The 19,150-nt window shown below is 37.2% G+C and overlaps 1 protein-coding gene across 1 annotated transcript; it reads right to left on the bottom strand.

The window, feature by feature from the left end:
* Positions 1 to 10,560: 10,560 nt before the first annotated feature.
* srp19 (signal recognition particle 19) lies at positions 10,561 to 17,263 on the bottom strand. The gene is made up of 5 exons (XM_067573656.1): positions 17,087 to 17,263; positions 14,521 to 14,596; positions 13,188 to 13,259; positions 12,454 to 12,556; positions 10,561 to 11,075 (listed from the first exon to the last, which is right to left on the bottom strand). Exons 1-5 carry the CDS (start codon positions 17,122 to 17,124, stop codon positions 10,945 to 10,947), a joined length of 420 nt encoding a protein of 139 aa, XP_067429757.1. The 5' UTR covers positions 17,125 to 17,263; the 3' UTR covers positions 10,561 to 10,944.
* Between the last annotated feature and the right edge of the window lie 1,887 nt (positions 17,264 to 19,150).

Genomic DNA, 19,150 nt, shown 5'->3' with positions numbered 1-19,150 from the left:
CAACAGTGATGAAAATCCCTGTAATGAAGGGAACTATGCAAGTTATACCAGCTGTGGGAATTGGATTTGGGATATACAATTTTGCAGAAGATTTAAAAAGAGGTGATGCACTGGGATACATTGATGCTGCCCTAGATGTTGGTATGATTGCTTTAGATGTTGTTGAAATTGCTCAGCCTGAACTGGCACCATTTATTGTACCTATAAATCTGGCTCTATCAGTAGTCCGGATGTTCATTGATGATGTTTACATGGGTATCCAGAATGAACTAAACAGCCTCCCAAAGGATGCTGGAGTTCTTGAAAAACTGTGGGCTGTCTTTGATGGCTTTGGGAAGGGAGTTGAACATTTTACAATTCATGTGGCAAGTATATTTTACGATTGGCGTTATGATGAAATTGAGGAGGGACACAGACTTGTTGACCAGATATCAGACTATCACAGATATTACAGAGTTATTAAGGAACAGGATGGAACGACTGCCATTGATTTTAGTGGTGGTGACTCTTCTTTGAATGGAGGCGGTATTTACTTCTGCCTCGCTGATCAGGGTCAGTCTGAGTTCTGCATGGATTATTTTGTATCTAGTGATGAGAGTTTTCAGAAGAGATGTTGGAACATTGATACACAAGGAAGCAAAGATATAATTCTTGGCCTGGGAGAGTCACATAGATTACAGTATAAGACTCTACAGAAAAAAGTACTCATGTTCATACCAGCTGGCTCTGTGGATGTGGTTTCAGGTTATGAAGCTCTATCCTATTCGAGATATGGGACATACAAAGGGAACAGAGATTCTAATCATTTTTTTGCAGTACAGACAGCACAGGACCAACATATGATTGAAGTCATGTTAAGTTACTATTACAAGCTTTATGGTGAACCAGGTGATGACATATTCTTCCTCGGTCCACAGAGAAGTTATGTTGAAGGCTCTGGTGGAAAAGACACATATATTATTCCTGAAAACGAAGGGAAAACCATAATTAACAACCACGATCCCTCCAAGGCACTTGACACTCTTCATTTCAGTGTTGATTACAGTCACATTTCTGTGTCTAAATCTGAGAATGATGTTGTGTTAATGTATGAGGGCAGCCATACTGTGACCATACAAAACTGGTTTTTAGGGGAAATGTATCGTCATATGAACATGATGTCAGGAGACGGAGTCTTGTTTGAGATTTCCTCCACTGTGGTTTCTTCTGTTCAGCTGGTGGCCAGAGGAATTAACAAGATGTTTAAGACACATGGTGAAACAGTGAACACATCACAGCCACTTTTACGTACAGTTACAAACATTTTAGGGTCTCGATATGATGACGTGCTTATTGGAAATGGAGAGAAGAATCTGATAGATGGAGGAGGAGGTCAAGATTGTTTGATTGGTGGTGAAGGAGAGGACATATATGTGGTAAAACCCTTAAAACAATCTTCAGTATTGATTGAAAATTACTCCAGAGACAATACAACAGATCTGGCTATAATAGAAGCAAATCTTGACACGTTTAAAGTCAGGGTGGAAGGTAACAATATTGTTCTGAATGCTCTCCATTATGATACAGCCGTCCATGTGACTTTAGTGAACTGGTTCAGATCACCAGCAGACAGACACTTGTTTGTCATCACAAAAGATCTGGTCACTTTCACAATCTCAGATAACAAGGCTGACTGCCTGCAGAATGATCCTTTCACCAAGTGCATAAGAAGTCTCAGCATTGACTACAGCAACTCCCCATCTGCTCTGGTGGTGGACCTTCAGGAGGACGAGGCTCTCCACAGCGTGACGGAGGTCCACGGGTCAGAGTTTAATGATGTCATCAGAGGGAACAAAGAAAACAATATATTCACTCCAGGAAGAGGAAATGATTTCATTCAGGGTAGAGAAGGAGATGACTGGTATGTCATCACACCAGGCCAAGGAGTGAAAACCATCAACAATCAATCGCCAGATCAAGCTATGGATGTTCTCTTCCTGAAAGAACAATATCAGCACATAGCATGTGCTTGTGAAGGACAGAACATCAACATTTTGGTGTATGGAAGAAAAGATGTTATTTTACAGAACTGGTTTGAGTCAAAGAGTTATCAGCACCTGCAGATCAGAACCAGTGATGGAATAACAGCTGGACTGATGTCCAACCTCAGCAGCTGCAGCGAGTCTTTGATGTTTCCCTTAACTGTTGATTACAGAAACCAGAATCCTGAACCACTTCACTCACTCCAAATACATCTTCAGAAACAGTCAATTATTATAATTGAAATAGAATTTAATTTTGATGAGTGTTTCAGGTATAGAAGCAAACATCCGTCAGAGAGACTCTTCTGCGACTTCCAAGGCAAAATGATGATGATGAATAATTCTGATTCAGTGAAAGAAATGTACGGCTCCTCAGGTTTTGACATCATGGTTGGGAACAGCAAGGAAAATGTGCTTGATCCTTACACTGGGGGTGTGCTGATGTTTGGAGGTGAAGGAAAAGACACTTACATCATCAAACGTGGATATGGAAACAACATAATGATTGATAACTTTGCAGAAGATCAGAACACTGATACTGTGTTAGTTGATATAGATTTCCTCGATGGCAGCCAAGTTGCACTGGACTCATCAACAGATGATCTGAATGTGACGATTACAACAATGGGGGAACAATTAACATTCAGTCTTCTAAACTACAATAATGGCTACCAACATCAGCACATAGACTTTCAGAGTTCTGACGGAGTGCATTTTAAATTGAAATCACTAAACTCAACTGGAGATGTCCCCCTCTTTAAGATTGAAGCTTTCAAAGTGACTCTGAAACAATCACAGATTGACTGTCATTTGGATCTCAACTCTCACAGAAATTTGTCAAAGGTCCATACAGTGCAAGGCTGTCCGTCCCAGTCCAGTGACATACTAGGTAATGATCAGAGCAATGCTCTGATTGGTGGCTGGAAGGATGACACCTTGGATGGAGGTGAAGGAGATGACACACTGATTGGAGGGAATGGAGCTGACATCCTGATTGGTGGCTTGGGAGATGACACTCTTTATGGCGAGGATGGAAATGACACTATGATGGGAAACTCTGGCTGGGACGTCTTCATTCCTGGACCAGGGGCGGATCTAGTGGATGGAGGTCCTGGCAGAGACACCGTTCTGTACCAGGGTGATCATGAGAAGGGTGAAGGGGTTTATGTTAACCTGTTGACTGGACAGGGCCACTACGCTGATGCTGAGGGGGACGTGTTGAAGGACGTAGAGACTGTGATCGGCACCATCTACTCTGATATCTTGGTGTCTGGTTATGAAAGTTCCCTTCTCAAAGGTTTGGACGGCAGCGACATCTTGGTGTAGACTGGTGGAGATTACCTGGTCGGGGGTGATGGAAGTGACATTTATATGTTGGCTTTCCACCATGACACAGTCACCATTGACAACTGTGCAAAGGACAACGCCACAGATGTTTTGTATTTAGGATCAGGGTCACCTCTGGCATTTGACTGCCAAATTTCACCAGACAGAGTTCTCCTGACTTTTTTCGGACTAAACCAAACTATTGCAAAGATTGCACTGCAACACTGGATCAGTGATGAAAATGAATGTGGTCACCTGACGTTGGTTTTCAAAAAGATGGTGCTGTCAGTGGACACGCTGCTGCAAGATTGTCTGTTAAGACAGAAGGAATCAATTCGGCTGATCAGTCATCAGTTGAGGAATCTGTTTTATTCTTCTCATCAGCTTGTTCATGTTACAGAATTGTGGAACATCACAGTTTGAGTTCATTTTGAGCAGATTAAAGTCAGCATTGTATCTGTCTAACCAATAATAAACATCTCTATTTCAGTAATCAAAATCAAAATTATTTTAATTGATAATTTGTGGTTGTGATTGTACTGTGATCATGTTAATTTACTCTTGTCATGTCTTACCAATGAAGGCAAACAGTTAACACTCTGACAAAACTGTCCTCATGATAAGTTAAAATAAAATATGTAGTGCTCAGCCTATAAACTACTATCTGTTCTAGGTGTTGAAGCCTCTTGAAATCAGTTTTAAGGCAGAATTCAGTAAGACTTCCTAGTAAGAAGATCAGGCATGTTTCATCAACAGTTCACACCATGACATGAACATTGTTGCCTTCCAACTAGTGAGCAACTGCACTACTTGGCACAAAGAAACAGAACCATGTAAGATGGGAGAATGATTTGCTGAATGCTTGCTAAATGCTGTGCTTAAAGAGCGATTAGCTTTTTGATTTACAAATTACTCAAATGTGAAGGAAATTCCTGTTATAATCATGTTTTTGTATATAATTATGCTTTTGCTAGTATGAATAGATGTGTATTATATATCCACCATGATATTATAATGTTTAAATTGTTGGGAAACTGATAAATACAAGAGAACTCATTATAAAAGAGTTTAGCCTGGAGGAGGGTTAAAACCTCTTCCTGTGTACATGTTTTCAGGGAATATTAATAATCTGAACAATAACAGATATGTGTGTTTAGGAGTTTAAGGAGTAAGTGCATGTGGCAAATGTTTGAGATGTTGTGACATACAAAGGATGAGAGAAGATGTGTCTTAAGCCAAGAAAATGTCATGACCAAGTAAAGAAAGATCAAATAACACCTTGAGCGAAATCGTGCATCCTGTTGTCGGCTGCAGTTAAAGGACCTGTGTGTAAGGTTTAGTGGCATCTAGCGGTGCATATTGCAACCAACTGAATATCTCTCCCTTCACCCTCCCATTCCAAGCATTTAGGAGAATCTACGTTAGCTGCGAAAGGCTCTGTCTAGAGCCAGAGTTTGGTTTGTCCATTCTGGGCTACTGTAGAAACATGGCGGTGCAACATGGCGGGCTCTGTGTAAGAGGAACCACTCCCTCTGTAGATATAAAGGGCTCAGTGTAAGGTAACGAAATCACTACGATACTTATTTTCATGGGATTATACACTAATTAATAGATACTTATATTCCATTTCTGCCAAGTACGTTCCACTAGATGACACTAAATTCTACACACTGGTCCTTTAATGTGTGTTATCTCAAAGTACTATAAGAACTAAGGAGAGACTGCCTCTCCTCAGTCATATCTGTGTAATGCTGATGATGGCTTTTGCTTGCAAGCAATAAAGATCGACTGAGAATCTGAATATTGTGTCATCTGGTATTTGAGTATCAACTCTCATCTCCACTAGACAGGAACTGATTTTTCAGTTTCCACGACACTTGTTTCCAGGAGCAGCCATGTAGGTCTGTAAGACTGCAGATAGACCCTTCTCAAAAAATGAATGAGATTTTTACAAACAGTGAATTACGATCAAATGTCAATCAGCTGTAGGAAGTGTTGAAAATTAACTAAACACATTTACTCAAGTACTGTATTTAAGTACAATTTTGAGGTACTTGTACTTTACTTGAGTATTTCCATGTGATGCTACTTTCTACATCTCAGAGGGAAATATTGTACTTTCTACTCCACTACATTTATTTGACAGCTTTAGTTACTTTTCAGATGAAGATTTGACACAATGGATAATATAACAAGCTTTTAAAATACAACACATTGTTAAAGATGAAACCAGTGGTTTCCAACCTTTTTGTCTTTTGACGTCTTACAAAAAGCAGTGTGTAGTCGGGGTCACATTTCACATGTCTATGAGTTGTTAACAGCTCCACCAAATAGTGATTTTTCCCTCTAAACTTCTCACATGCTTTCATTTCAATAAATGTTCAAATGATATTTCAGCAAAAATCAAAGATTAGAGAAAAAGTCCAAAAACTGAAAACAGATTTGTGTATCAGAACTTTGTTTTTTCTTCTTTCCTCTCCCATTAATCATCTCACCACCCCTCAGATTTATCTGCTGACCCTTTGGAGGGGCCCGACCCCTACGTTGGGAACCACAGGACTAAACTAGCTAACTGTATATAAAGTAGTGTAAACTAGCTCCACCTCCAGCAGCTACAACAGTAACATGCTGCTCTAACACTGATGCTTCACTATTAATAATATAATGATGTCATATATAATAATATATCAGTCAGAGGGACCAAACCACTACTTTTACTGCAATACTTTAACTACATCAAGCTCATAATACTTATGTACTTTTACTGCAATACTTTAACTACATCAAGCTCATAATACTTATGTACTTTTACTGCAATACTTTAACTACACTGTAAAAAAAAAATCATAAAAAAATGGTAAAAAGTCTGGCAGCAAAACTTGCCAAACACTTACCGTCAAATAACAGTAAAAAACTTTTAGTTATTCTACAGAGATTTATTTTAAAAATTCGGATACTACATTTTTACAGTCCAACCATTATCAAATAAAAAGAAAATCTCAATATAAAACATTGCTAGAATGTTAAACAAATGTATAAATCTGCACAAAAAATGAAAAAGATTGCAGAACTACCTTAAAATTACCTAATTTAAATGAAGACTCTTGTTTTCATACAGTAATCTTGAAAACAAGATGTCCTTGTTGGCATGTTGCTTCGGGTAGCAGTGAGATGATGAAATATGATACAAGAAGTCCAGTTTGAGGGATAGATCCATGCGTTTGGAGACTATTCAGATTCCAAAACACTGCATAGCACTTTATAATACTGCAAGTCAGTATTTTACAACCCTGGCAAGTTTGTAAAGTCTGGAAACATGACCGCAAACATTTTTATATATATAATTCTCAAACACTGGCTTGGGCAACTATGGTTGTTTAAAAAAAATAGAACCATCATAATTATATTATTTTTTGGAAATTACATTAGTCCAACCGTTATACTGTTTTGTGCTTGATGTTTGTGTGATGTATAGTTATTTGTGTAATGATTATTGCTTTTTCATTTTCAGTCTAGGAACAAAATGTTGTGAACAAAAGAGTGTCAGATGGATATGTTGGATAGTTTCTTGTAATTACTGTCAAATACTATTTATATACAGTAAATCTCATACATTAATTGGAAAAGTCTGTAGATCTATTGGATAGTTGCTTGTAATTACTTTCAGATAATGTTTATATAAGGTAATGATTATTAAAATTATGTTTTTGTAAGCCATTTTTGCATGATCCTATTTTTTTGTACAATATCAAACCAATATTTTTACCAGGAACTGTAAATAGATGAGATAATCACATACAATTAAATCCTAAAGCTCTCAAGATACCATTAATGGGTATTAAAGGAGGATAATTTGAATATAATTTTACATCATTTTTTTGTGTTTTACATTCAGAAATGTATGCTTTGATGGGGCAGTGTTAAGGATAAATTGGATAATTCTTTGAATTTACAAAAGAATACTGTACAAAACAAGCCATTATTTAAATTAGGTAATTTTAAGGTATTTCTGCAATGTTTTTCATTTTTTTGTGCACATTTATACATTTATTTAGCATTTTAGCAATATTTTATATATATTTTTTTATTTTACAACAGTTGGACTGTTAAAATGCAGATAATATCTACAGTAAATATCTGTATTTTAAAAAAAAATTATTTGTAGAATAACTAAAGGTTATTTGATGGTATGTGTTTGTTTGTTTGTTTTTTTAAACTTTTTTTACTTTTTTAAAACTTTTTTTTTTACATTAAATTTAAAGTAAAAAAACAGTAAGTTGCCTTAATTTTACATTCAGTAATAGTAAAAATCCAGTTAAAAAACTATAATATTCCATTATATTAAATTACAGATTTACACTTAATGTAGAAAAAACAACAAAAACTGTAAAATGATACAGTAAATTTCTGTGAAATAACTTTTTTTTTTTTTTTTTTTTACAGTGTACATACAGCTCATAATACTTATGTACTTTTACTGTAGTAGGATTTTTCATGCAGGACTTTTACTTGTAGTGGAGTATTTTTACATTGCTGTATTGGTACTTTTACTGCCGTAAATGATCTGAATACTTCTTGTCAGTCCTTGTTTAGTTACAGTCTTTTGATAGACATGATGTCATTATGAGTTATATTTGATGCCCTAACAGGATATTATCTTAATAAATGACACTAAAAAGCTCTTTCTATTGTAGTTTTAGAAGGGAGAGGTAAATAAAACGAATAGAAATAAAGGAAGTAAAAAGATTGAGATCATTTAACAAAACAACTTGAGTGCAGACTATGCAGACTCGTCACCATCCCAGTGAACTTTATCTGAAAAAAGGTAAATAAGGATATTTGTTCAGCTTGTGTAAAGGGACCAGAAATACCATCAGAAACAATATTCACTGTTCTATTTCTTTAAAATTACTCTAGTTGTACTTTTAAATCATGTGCATCGTTTTTTTTATTGCGTATAGACTATAAATTCAAATTTACATCATACTGTAAAACACATTTCCCCCATAGTCAAACACCTGATAACTCAAGTCTCCTTACAGTGCACCGTTGCTGCTCAAACATGTAGTTTGTCTTACATGTCTGTTCTATTTCTCTTGGCGTGTTGCCTCAGGCGAGGAAATGGTTCACTGGTGACTCACCTGAATAATGCAGGTACAGGACTCGGACTGCTGAATTAGTTCACACATGAATCAACCTCTTTAGGGTTGATACTTATGATTGTGTTTCCTCAGTAAGTTTATACATATTCAAAGAATCTAGTGAAATATGTCGTCATAGTGAGCCTTAAATCTTTGAAACATTTGTGCAGGTTTAACTAAAGTTACCCTCCAGACAAGTTTTAACATGTATATAAAATACTCTACCTTGAATAATAATTTCTGTCTGAGATGGTTTTTCCACAAAAAAAAGTTGTTTAAAAAGTTCATTACCTTCTCCCTCATTAAAAAATCCAATATCTACGAATATGTGAATATATCTCATCTTCGAAGTTTTCCTGCTGGACACCAGACATCTCCTCTTTCACTGTAAAGTTCATTCTCAGTGTTTGTGAACTGGAGGCTTCAAGTTTCCACATCACACTTGTGTGAATTGAATACTGGACCACGATTGGCTCCAAACTAGTTGTGATGTCACAGATCACGCTCGTAGGCCCGCCCCTTTAAAATTGGATTTTAAATAAGCTCAGAGAAACTTTCCAATTACAGCAGATGAATGTTAAAACAGCCTTCTGGTGTCAAACTCTGCACATACATCATTCTGCGCAGTGGAGCTCAAACACTGAGCTGTAGGAACAAGAAGAAAAACACATTTTCGAGTGGAGGGAGATTTTAAACCTAAGATCCAGTGACTGCATTTGGGAGGATTTCTACAGGACACAGCAACAATTTTTTAAAAATGTTTTTCTGTGTTTTTTTTAAATTCTATAATTTTCTGCATTGTTATAATATATAAATAAATTACTAAAACATTATTTATTCATTCATTTTTTAAGCAACATTGACATTGTTAAAGGTGTCAGATTAGAAATCTTTATTATTCAGTTTTGGAGCACCCCTACATTTACAGCAATGGTTTAACCTGAGTGTTCAACAGCCAATGGTTCGGCCTGTTCAGAAAGGTAAACCAATTGTCAACATGTTGTTTGCGTGTAGTTGATGTGTGAAAAATTAGACATGTAAACTACATGCAAAGTGTAGCTTGAGATGTTAATTTTATGCATTTCTGGCAATTCTGGCTTTCCATACCACCGCAACGATGTGTTCAGACCTCCAAACAGCCAAAATACTGACGATATAGCCGTAAGCTAGCTAGCAACGGACGCACCAAAGATGTATATTAAGAGCTGGATACGACGCTGCTGCTCAACCTTGCTTCCAATTTTGCCTAGTGGTCAAAAAAGCCAGAAAAGCATTTTCCATGGATGTATAATAAGAGCTGGATCAGGCGCCGCCACTCAGCCTTGCAGCCAATCTTTCCCAGTGGCCACTCATGGTATTGCAGCGAAAAATTCCCCCTGCGGCCCAAAAAAGCAATTTCCCCATAGACCACTGTTGTAAAAGAAACACCTGTAAAACTGTTGACAGGACACCTCGAACTGCAAACACCGTCAATTATGACTCTTTCTGTTATGAATTGTTAATCAAAAGGAGGTTTTATATTTGTAAAACTTTCCTCAAGCTGAGAAAAGCGATTTTAAAATCTGTGATGTCTTCACAATGTAAAGTCTAAGGGCCAAGCAGGAAGTTGTAGGGTGGGGGGAGACATTACTGAGTATATTCAGTAGGCTGCAAACCCCCAAAACTAGAAACTTAAACTGAACAGGCGTCACTTTCCAGCTCTTATAATACATCTGTGAGATGCACCGACCGTGTCTGCTGGAGTGTTTCTGTGTTTGTGTTCAGTTCTTTCTGTTATTTCCCTCCATTCTCTCATGTTTTCACATCTACTCGCGTATGTCCATTGACTTTGTATGTAATCACCTCGCAATGCTTTATATTCTATCTGAAGACGCAGTAACACTCACCAGGACAATTTTCTTCTTAAGTTTTACATTATACATTTGAAGGGAGTTAAAATACCAAATCCAAATGAATAAAACTTCAAAATAAACTACATTTTACTGAAATATACCACAACAGGCTCCAGATGACAAATGTATTTGACTGCGTCTGAGGACGATTGATTTGCTTGAATTAAACCAACAAAAAGGTGAGAAAATGAGCATTTTATTCGTCTTTTCCTCCAAACAGACAGTGAAGTTGACAAAATGTGAAACATAAAGACGTTCACCTTCCTCCATCACTTCACACGTTTTCCCCCCTTCCAACTCTGAATTGAACTGTTTCTGGGTTTAAACCTTGAGACTTTGAAATGAAACAGCGATGAGTTCCTTTCTCTTTAGTAAACTACATGATGAGTGTCCGAGGTCACCTTAAATCTTCAACAATAAACCCTTTAAAAAAAACAACAACACAAAACTAGCTTGAGTGTCAGTTCAGGGTTTGATCTAAACAATCAATCCACCCAAAACAAGAAGCTTTAAAAAAAAAAAAAAAGACATGAAAATAAAAACAGGTCATCTCTTCGTCCTCGTCTATTTCTTCTTCTTCTTGCTCTTCTTGCCTCCCTCTCCCTGCTGAGAGCTGGTGTCTCCTCCTCCGCTCTTCTGGGTCCGAGTCTTTAGTTTCGGGATCATCTCTGCGACGTAAAACATCACGTCTTTACCTGCAGGAACAAAAACAGATTCATGTTTAGTTCATGCATTTACATGAACTTCAGTAACCTCGTTACAGTCGGCGGTCCGGTGAGATGATTTATTAAAACGTTGAACATGTAAACGTGTAACTGAGTTTCTGATTTTTACAATCAATTAAAACATCAGCAGGACAAAAGATTTCAGACTAATCAGTAACCATAGAAACCGTACTGGTACTGATGATGTAAAGAAGAACATTTTGTGTTGAGTCGAAGAGAAGAGATGTGATTTTTTTTCCCCACATCTTACTGGAGCTGAAACAATCAGTCGATCAAACTGTTTTTATAAATCAATGAATTGTTCTTTTTTCAGGCAAAAATGCCAAAAACAACAGTTTCTGCAGCTTCACTGAGTTAAATTGAAGACATTTTAACACCACATAGACGGAAATTTAACACTTGTTTCATAGTCACAGTATGAAAGATATCAATAAAAACCATTAAAATCATTTGATAAGTAACATTTCTGCCTCTGGCATCAAAGAAAACTACATTTAAGACCTTTGTGAATCAAACTGAAGTCTTTTAAATACTTTCTTTTCCAGACCTGCAGCTTCCTGGTTTGAGTCTCCGGTTTTATTAACGTCTGAACAGGAGATATTATTGGCTGCTGGAGGAGACTGTTTGACCAATCGGGAGCTAGATGCTGCCGCTCCTTTGACCTCGTTAAATCCTCCGAGACGCCGACGTTCAATCAGACCTCGTTAACATAAATAGCCTCCAAATGTCCTTTTTTGGAAATCCGCCTGAAACTTCTTTGTTTTTTTTTCTACAATATTTTTAGGCAGACTGCGTTTTGAAATCTTTACTGTCTGCTCTTCTCTGTCTATCTGGAACTTTATGCAGATAATCACGGAGGTTCAGGAGCTGCAGACGTTTTCATTTCAGTTTAAATAAAGTGAGGATGAGACGAAAAGGTTCAGCAGACGTTCACATCATCTCTTCATAGTTCTTGTTTTCAAAAAGGTGACTTTTTATTGAGTTTTAGTCAAAATGTTCACACACACACACACACACACACACACGCACACACACACACACACATGCACACACACACCCACGCACGCACGCACACACAAACACACACACACACACCCACACGCACGCACACACGCGCACACACATGCGCACACACACAAACACACACACACGCACATACACGCACACACACAAACATGCGCACACACGCGCACACACACACACGCACATACACGCACACACACAAACACAAACACACACACACGCAAAGGCGTACACACAAACACACACACACACACACACACACACACACACACACACACACACACACACACACACACACAGAGAGCAGAGTGTGTGTAGGACTTACGGGAGCTGAATTTCTCCAGACAGAAGCTGCCGTCAGCTTCCTTTATCTGAACTCTGACCCGACCTCTGAACTCCCTGTTCCACTCCCTGGGATGCATTTTGTTCTGTAAAAAAAAACAAACAAACAAACAAACAAACAAACACACAGTATGATGTCATTATATGATGATATGAAGAGAGTGTGTGTGATATTTGCTGTGTCGTTCTGATCCTGCAGGAAGTTTTGTCCGACTTTATCCAGAGTTTGATCAAACTCGTCATCATGTGATCAAGCTCAGCTCATTTTAGGCACAAGTATCAAACTCTCTCCTACATGTGTAACGAGGTCACACACCCAGAATAAAGAACTATGATGACAATGTCTGTACTACAAGAAATATAACTTTAAGTATAAGGCTTTAGGCTGTGATCTATATTTTTCTTCTTGTAAACAAATCTCATGTTTGGATCCAAACCCAGAGAGAAGTTCTGTGTAAGTCGGACGCTACTGAGCATGTGCAGGAACACGCTTCTGTTGTGGTTGTTGTTTTTTTTTTTATTATTGTTATTTTATTCTACTTTTTTGTGTGTGTTTTAACAGATGTGAGTGTGTCTGTGTGTAATATAATAATAATAATAATAATAATAATAATAATAATAATAACAATAATAATAATAATAATAACAATAATAATAATAACAATAACAATAATAATAATAATAATAGATTTTGAATCAAGGTGCTGCAGGTTTAACCTCCACGTAGACGTTCATCCCTGCAGCCGTCAGGACGTCTCTCATCTCAGCGCAGGACGGATTCTCCACAGCCTGCAGAGACACACCGACACCGTTAACTCACAACATTTCTATTAAAAAAAACACATTTTAAAAAAAATCCACCTGCGGAGAGATAATCCATAAAGTTTTAATATTAAACAGTTTCCTCCTGCAGCTCGTCAGAACGGCTGTGAGATAAAAAAAAAACTATTTCAGAAAACCTTTCAAAAGACTGAATCATCAAACGTCGACAGCTTTCAAACTATTCAGGAGGAAAACTGTCAGCTGTGTGTCATTCTGTACAAACTACAGTGATTTAAGAGATTCACTTTCAATGAAATGACTCAATAACAGCCTCAAATATTCTGGCGAACAGATGACTGACGGTTGGAAAACTTTGTCTGAAGAAGGCAACATGTAGCATTTATTATATAGTGAAACGTCTTCATGGTGTCTTGTACGCTGCTGCAGCTGGAGGACGGTTGTATGTCGGGCTGCAACTGACCGTTATCGTCGTTATCGATTATTTTCTTGACTCGTCGATTAAACGTTGCGTCTAGAAAAATGTCAGAAAATAGAATAAAAATACTTGTTGTCGTTTCTTAAAGCTCGCGGCGACGTTTTCAAACGTCTCAAAGTGTTTGATCAACAGCTGAAAATCCAAAAGATTCAGTTTACTGTTAAATTCTCACATTTGAGAAGTTGCAACGACTGAATATTTGCTACTTTTGCTTCAAAAAAAAAAAAAAAGACTAAAACGATTACTCGACTATCAAAAAGTTGCCGATTCATTTTCTATCCATCTATTAATCGACTCATCGTTGCAGCTCTGTTCGTGTGCATCAGACAATAATAAAAACTTCATTTTCGCAGAGCTGTGACAGTTCATCGATTATTTGATTGACAGAAAAGTCATCGGCGACTATTTTGATCGTCGTTTAAATCAAACATGGCTGCAGGTTCCTTCTCTTGAATATCTCTTTGATTGTTGGTCACAGAAAACAAAACATGTGATGTCAGGAGCTTTATTTCATCAGACATTACTGCTGCTGCTCTAGAGATCATATTTAGCTTTATTATTTTCATTATTGGCTAATCTGTCGTATAAAACAACAGAAAAGTGACTCTGATTCATCTTAAATGATGATTCTTTTAACTTAAAGTGTCTTTGAGTGTCTTGAAAAGCACTCTAGGAATAAAATGTATTATTATTAAATGTATTATTTGTCAGATTCATCATGATGGAGCATCAGTCAACAACAGGAAGCTGCTATGAAGGTAGAAAATAAATGCAGGTGGAATAAAGCGTCACCTTCTCTGAAGGGATCCTTCGTCCTTCAGCCAGCGTCTTCTTACTGTTGATGTAAACCGGATAGAGGCAGATGAACCTGAAACACATCACGGAGAGATGATCAGCGACCAGCAGCTCATAAACACACTTCACTATTCTGTGTGTGTAAAGCTGGAGTTTGATTTATTTATTTATTAGACCCCAAAGTCCTGCTCGTGCACACAAGACAGACAGACGATCTCACAGGAAGTCGGCGGCTCAGAACGACGACTTTCTTGATCGATCGATCGATCGTTTAGTCTAATAAACTTCCGTCAGTTTCCTTCGCAAACATCTGATTGAAAGAACGTTCAGGATTTGATCTGAAACGTTCAAAAACGGTTAAGATATGAAACTTTTGTTCAGCGGTGACGACGACTGAAACGTGTCATCGTATCAAAAATAATGATTCTCAGCAGGTTAAAGAGAAAGAGGAGATTCTTCTTCTTCTGTTATTTGATTTATTTTACCATCAGAATCATTCTGCTGCATGATTGCAGACTGTTTTAAAGTCTTCATGCTGGTTAACTGTTAGTTTTCATATTGATTTTAAAATGATTTTCTCCTCAAAGCAGAAAAAAAAACCTTCAGTGATGCTGCTGAAAATATGAATATGTAATGTTTTACAATCTTATGGTTTTATTCTTATTATTTACCTCATTTATTTATTTTATACTATTTTTAATAACATTTAACTCTTTTATTATATACATTTACTTTGTGTAGTACTTTATAATCTGTTTTGATTGTTATTTTATCTTTTCTCATTGTCTTATTCAATGAACTCTTTTAAAGCTCTTTGCTGTATTTATCATCCTGTATTTGTAAAGCACTTTGACTCATATGAAAGCTGCTGTATAAATAAAGTTTGATTAATTTATTATGATCAGTGAACCTGCGACACAACATATGAAGAGACGAGTCCGTTAATCCACAAACGTTTCTTTTAAAAGTATTTGTGTCTCGTATGAAGCGACAGGAAACAGAATTAAGACACTGAACTGAAAGAATTAAGAGATGGAAGGAAACGACCGATCCATCAGTTATATAATGATGATGATGATGATGAAATATGTTCTTGCATCACAGCAGCTCCATTTACAACATCACAGAAAAGACAAGAGAGAAACAAACATTTAAAAGTCTGTAAATCAGATTTCTTTTGAAACACATTATACATGTTAGAAAATGTGGCGTTTGAGCTTTTTAAACTGTTTTCTGTGTTCAGGATGTTTTGGGGCGGAGCCTGAGATGACGTAGAGAGCTGTCAGTGGACACGCCCCCAGCGTCTCAGAGCAGAATAATGAGTAGTTTTCTACGACTTTGAAACTTCATTTTAATCATTAATCATTCAAATTTAACTGAGTGCTTAATAACACATTTGTGTGTGGTTTGACAAACTAAGAAAAAAAATATTTTTTGTAGCTTTACACAGACTTTAACATGACATTACAATCACAGAAGATAATATTCAAGGCCCTACAGCGTAGATTTGATCTGGCATTAAGCTCCATATTTCATTTTAGGATTAATTAGTGAACAGAAGAGCGTTTCAGTCTGACTTTATTGATCCGTGGAACCATGTATCTCCAGTTTGAAGGTAAAAATTCTCTGTATTCACTGTTCAGGACATGTTTGAGGGTCAGAGACAAGGTTGTTATGATTATGTTTCCTTTATATTCATCTCATTCTCCTCTATTTAATATCTAAAATTGAATCTGTAGTGTTTTATATGTAAGATTTCTTTATTTCTGCTACGCACCACAACACCAAGACAAATTCCTTGTATGTGATCCGATTATCTACCTAGCAATAAATCTGATTCTGACATATATACCATAAATATATAAATATATAAAGATTGAGAAGTTACTCTAACATTTATACTTTAGCTAATCTATGTTCATAACACCGTGATTTTCAGTAGATTTAGTCTCTCGTCGCCTGTACCCTTAAAATACTAGATAACCCTTGACTGTATATAAATACCTATAAATATAACATAAATATTGATATGCAGTGAATCTGTGTAACTCAGAGGAGACTTTTACACGTCATGCTACAGAGCTAATCTGCTGCTGCTGTCATACGGAGACACCATCGGGCCAAACTTCATGTAAAAACTCCGCCATTTAAAAAATTGCTTTGGTTACAGCAAAAATATTTCGTAAAATGTGACTTTATATATGACTGACACTGTACGTTACTTTTAAAGTGGGAAACTGATGAGCAGGTTTAACAGTTTTACTCGTTTCACCGATCAGGTCGCTTCTCCCACAGTCAGACTTCACTGCACCGTCAACGGCTGTCGGAGCCATGAACACACAGAAATAGATTTTCTGTTTAATTGAGAGCTGAGAACCGAATAACACACCCGCTGAACTGAAGATTGGCCCTGAGAGATCAATACAATTGTTTTTGGATCCGTTAATAAGCATGTTGTGTTTGCTAATACTCAAGTTATCCTTAAATTTACATTTATTCTAACGGAGTACGTGAACGGCTCGTTAGCTTTAGCTTCCTCATGCTAGCCTTTACGGGAACTCACCTCTCTTTATCGGCGGGGTTTTGACTTAGATGCGCCATTGTCGGCTGGTCGTGTTGTGTTGTTCGTCTGACTCCAGCGGACCGAGTCCCGGCTGGATGTACCGAACTAACGACACGGTTTGATTTGTACCGTAAAACGCGCAGCCAATATGGCCGCTACATGCACGTTCACTGACTGTTGACAACCAGCCGGGGCGCTTGATTCTAGACACCGAGTGCGCCGGTGAGGACAAAACAAGGTTAGACGGAGGCGCACCGCCCAGCCGGGGCGATTGAAAATAATTATCAAACCAATCTTCTTCTTCTTCTTTGGGGTTTCACGGCAGTTAGCATCCTTTCAGTTGCTTTACTGCCTCCCTCTGGATTTAATCATCCAATGTTGTCCGATTCTATACTTGAAGATAGTCCAGTTGCTCCAAAAAATCTAAAATATCACTTTTTTCCTTTCAAAGATCTTTAACTCTCCTTATATCTCCTGCATGAAACCAAACCGTCCTCCACTGTTTCCTGACACTGATAACAATGGCCAGCTGGGTGTTTTCCTGTGATAAAAACTGTATTATTCAGGTTACTGTGACCAATTTTTAAATCTACTTATAATTACTTGCTCTTTCCTGTTGATTCCATGATTCCTTACCGCTCCTACTTTATTTTGTATTTCATGTAAGTGTCTTCCTTTTGTTGCACTATCCCAACATTGTTGCCGTTGTTTGATCATTTCAAACTATGCTTTTCCCCCCTCTGATTTTGAAAGTTTAATATTAATATCCACATATTCTCTCCTGACCACTTCCTTTGCTAACTTGTCTGCTTTCTCGTTTCCCAGGATTCCTGAGTGTGTTGGTGCCCACATGACCTTTATGGTTTCCCCCCTGAATTAGTAAACAACAGCTCATGTACTACATCTTACTGCCTGATGCTGTTTTAATGCTTGACAGTGCTGACAGAGAGTCACTACAGATGAGTATTTTACTTGACGTCACTTCTTCTTCCTACTTTAATGCTGACAGAACTGCAAATCAAACCAACCACTGAAGAGTTTCATACTTATACATTTTTAAAATCGCGACACACAGACTGCACTTTTACCAAGTACTGTACTTAAGTGCAATTTTGAGGAACTTGTACTTTACGCAACTACATTTCAGAGGGAAATATTGTACTTTCTACCCCATTACATTTATTTGACAGTTTTAGTTACTTTTCAGATGAAGATTTTCCATAAAATAACATAACTGATGAGATTATAAATTACCCTGCATCGTTAAATATTAAACCAGTGGTTCACAAACTGTTTGGCTTGTGACCCTTTATAAAAAAATATCAGTGTGTATTTGTGTTTCTTTGTCACGTTTCAGATGTCTATGAGTTGTTAGCAGTTCCACTAAAGAGACATTTCCCCTCACATGGTTTCAAATAAATAACTGTTTCAGGCCCAAAGAGGGAAAAACTCTCCAATATTTCACAAAAATGCAAAGATGAAAGAAAAGTTCCTGAATTAACCCATATTTATGTAGCAGAACTTTGTTTTTTCTTCTGTCCTACCTGATCTATCTCATGACCCCTCAGATTTATCTTGTGAGCCTCATAAAGCAGTTACAACATGCTGCTTATACATCAGTATTAATAATATACTTTGTTAAATGTATTCAATAGTCACAGCCCTATTTTCTGCAAAAGAATACTGTTACTTTAGTACTTTAATTTAGCTGGTAATACTTGTTTGGAGCCAGGCCAGTCTTGGTCCAGTATGCAACTTGCACAAGTGTGTTGTGGAAACTTGAAGCCTCTGGTGCACAAACACTGAGAATGGACTTTAGTAATTAAATATATTTCACATATACACAAACACACACACACACACACACACACACACACACACACATATATATATATATATATATATATATATATATATATATATACATATAAACTAAAAACTCATGTAACAGTTCTTGTTGCTCATCTTGCGACCTCGCAGATTTATTTTGCGTCCCGTTAGTGGGCCCGGGACCTTATGTTGGCAGCCGCTTTAACAGGCTGCAGCTCACATTCTGTCCACGCG

This window comes from Thunnus thynnus, chromosome 2 (assembly GCF_963924715.1).
Source record: "Thunnus thynnus chromosome 2, fThuThy2.1, whole genome shotgun sequence".
Taxonomy (NCBI): Eukaryota; Metazoa; Chordata; class Actinopteri; order Scombriformes; family Scombridae; genus Thunnus; species Thunnus thynnus.
Note: the sequence above shows the minus strand (reverse complement) of the source record. Positions and strands in the feature narration are given on the sequence as shown.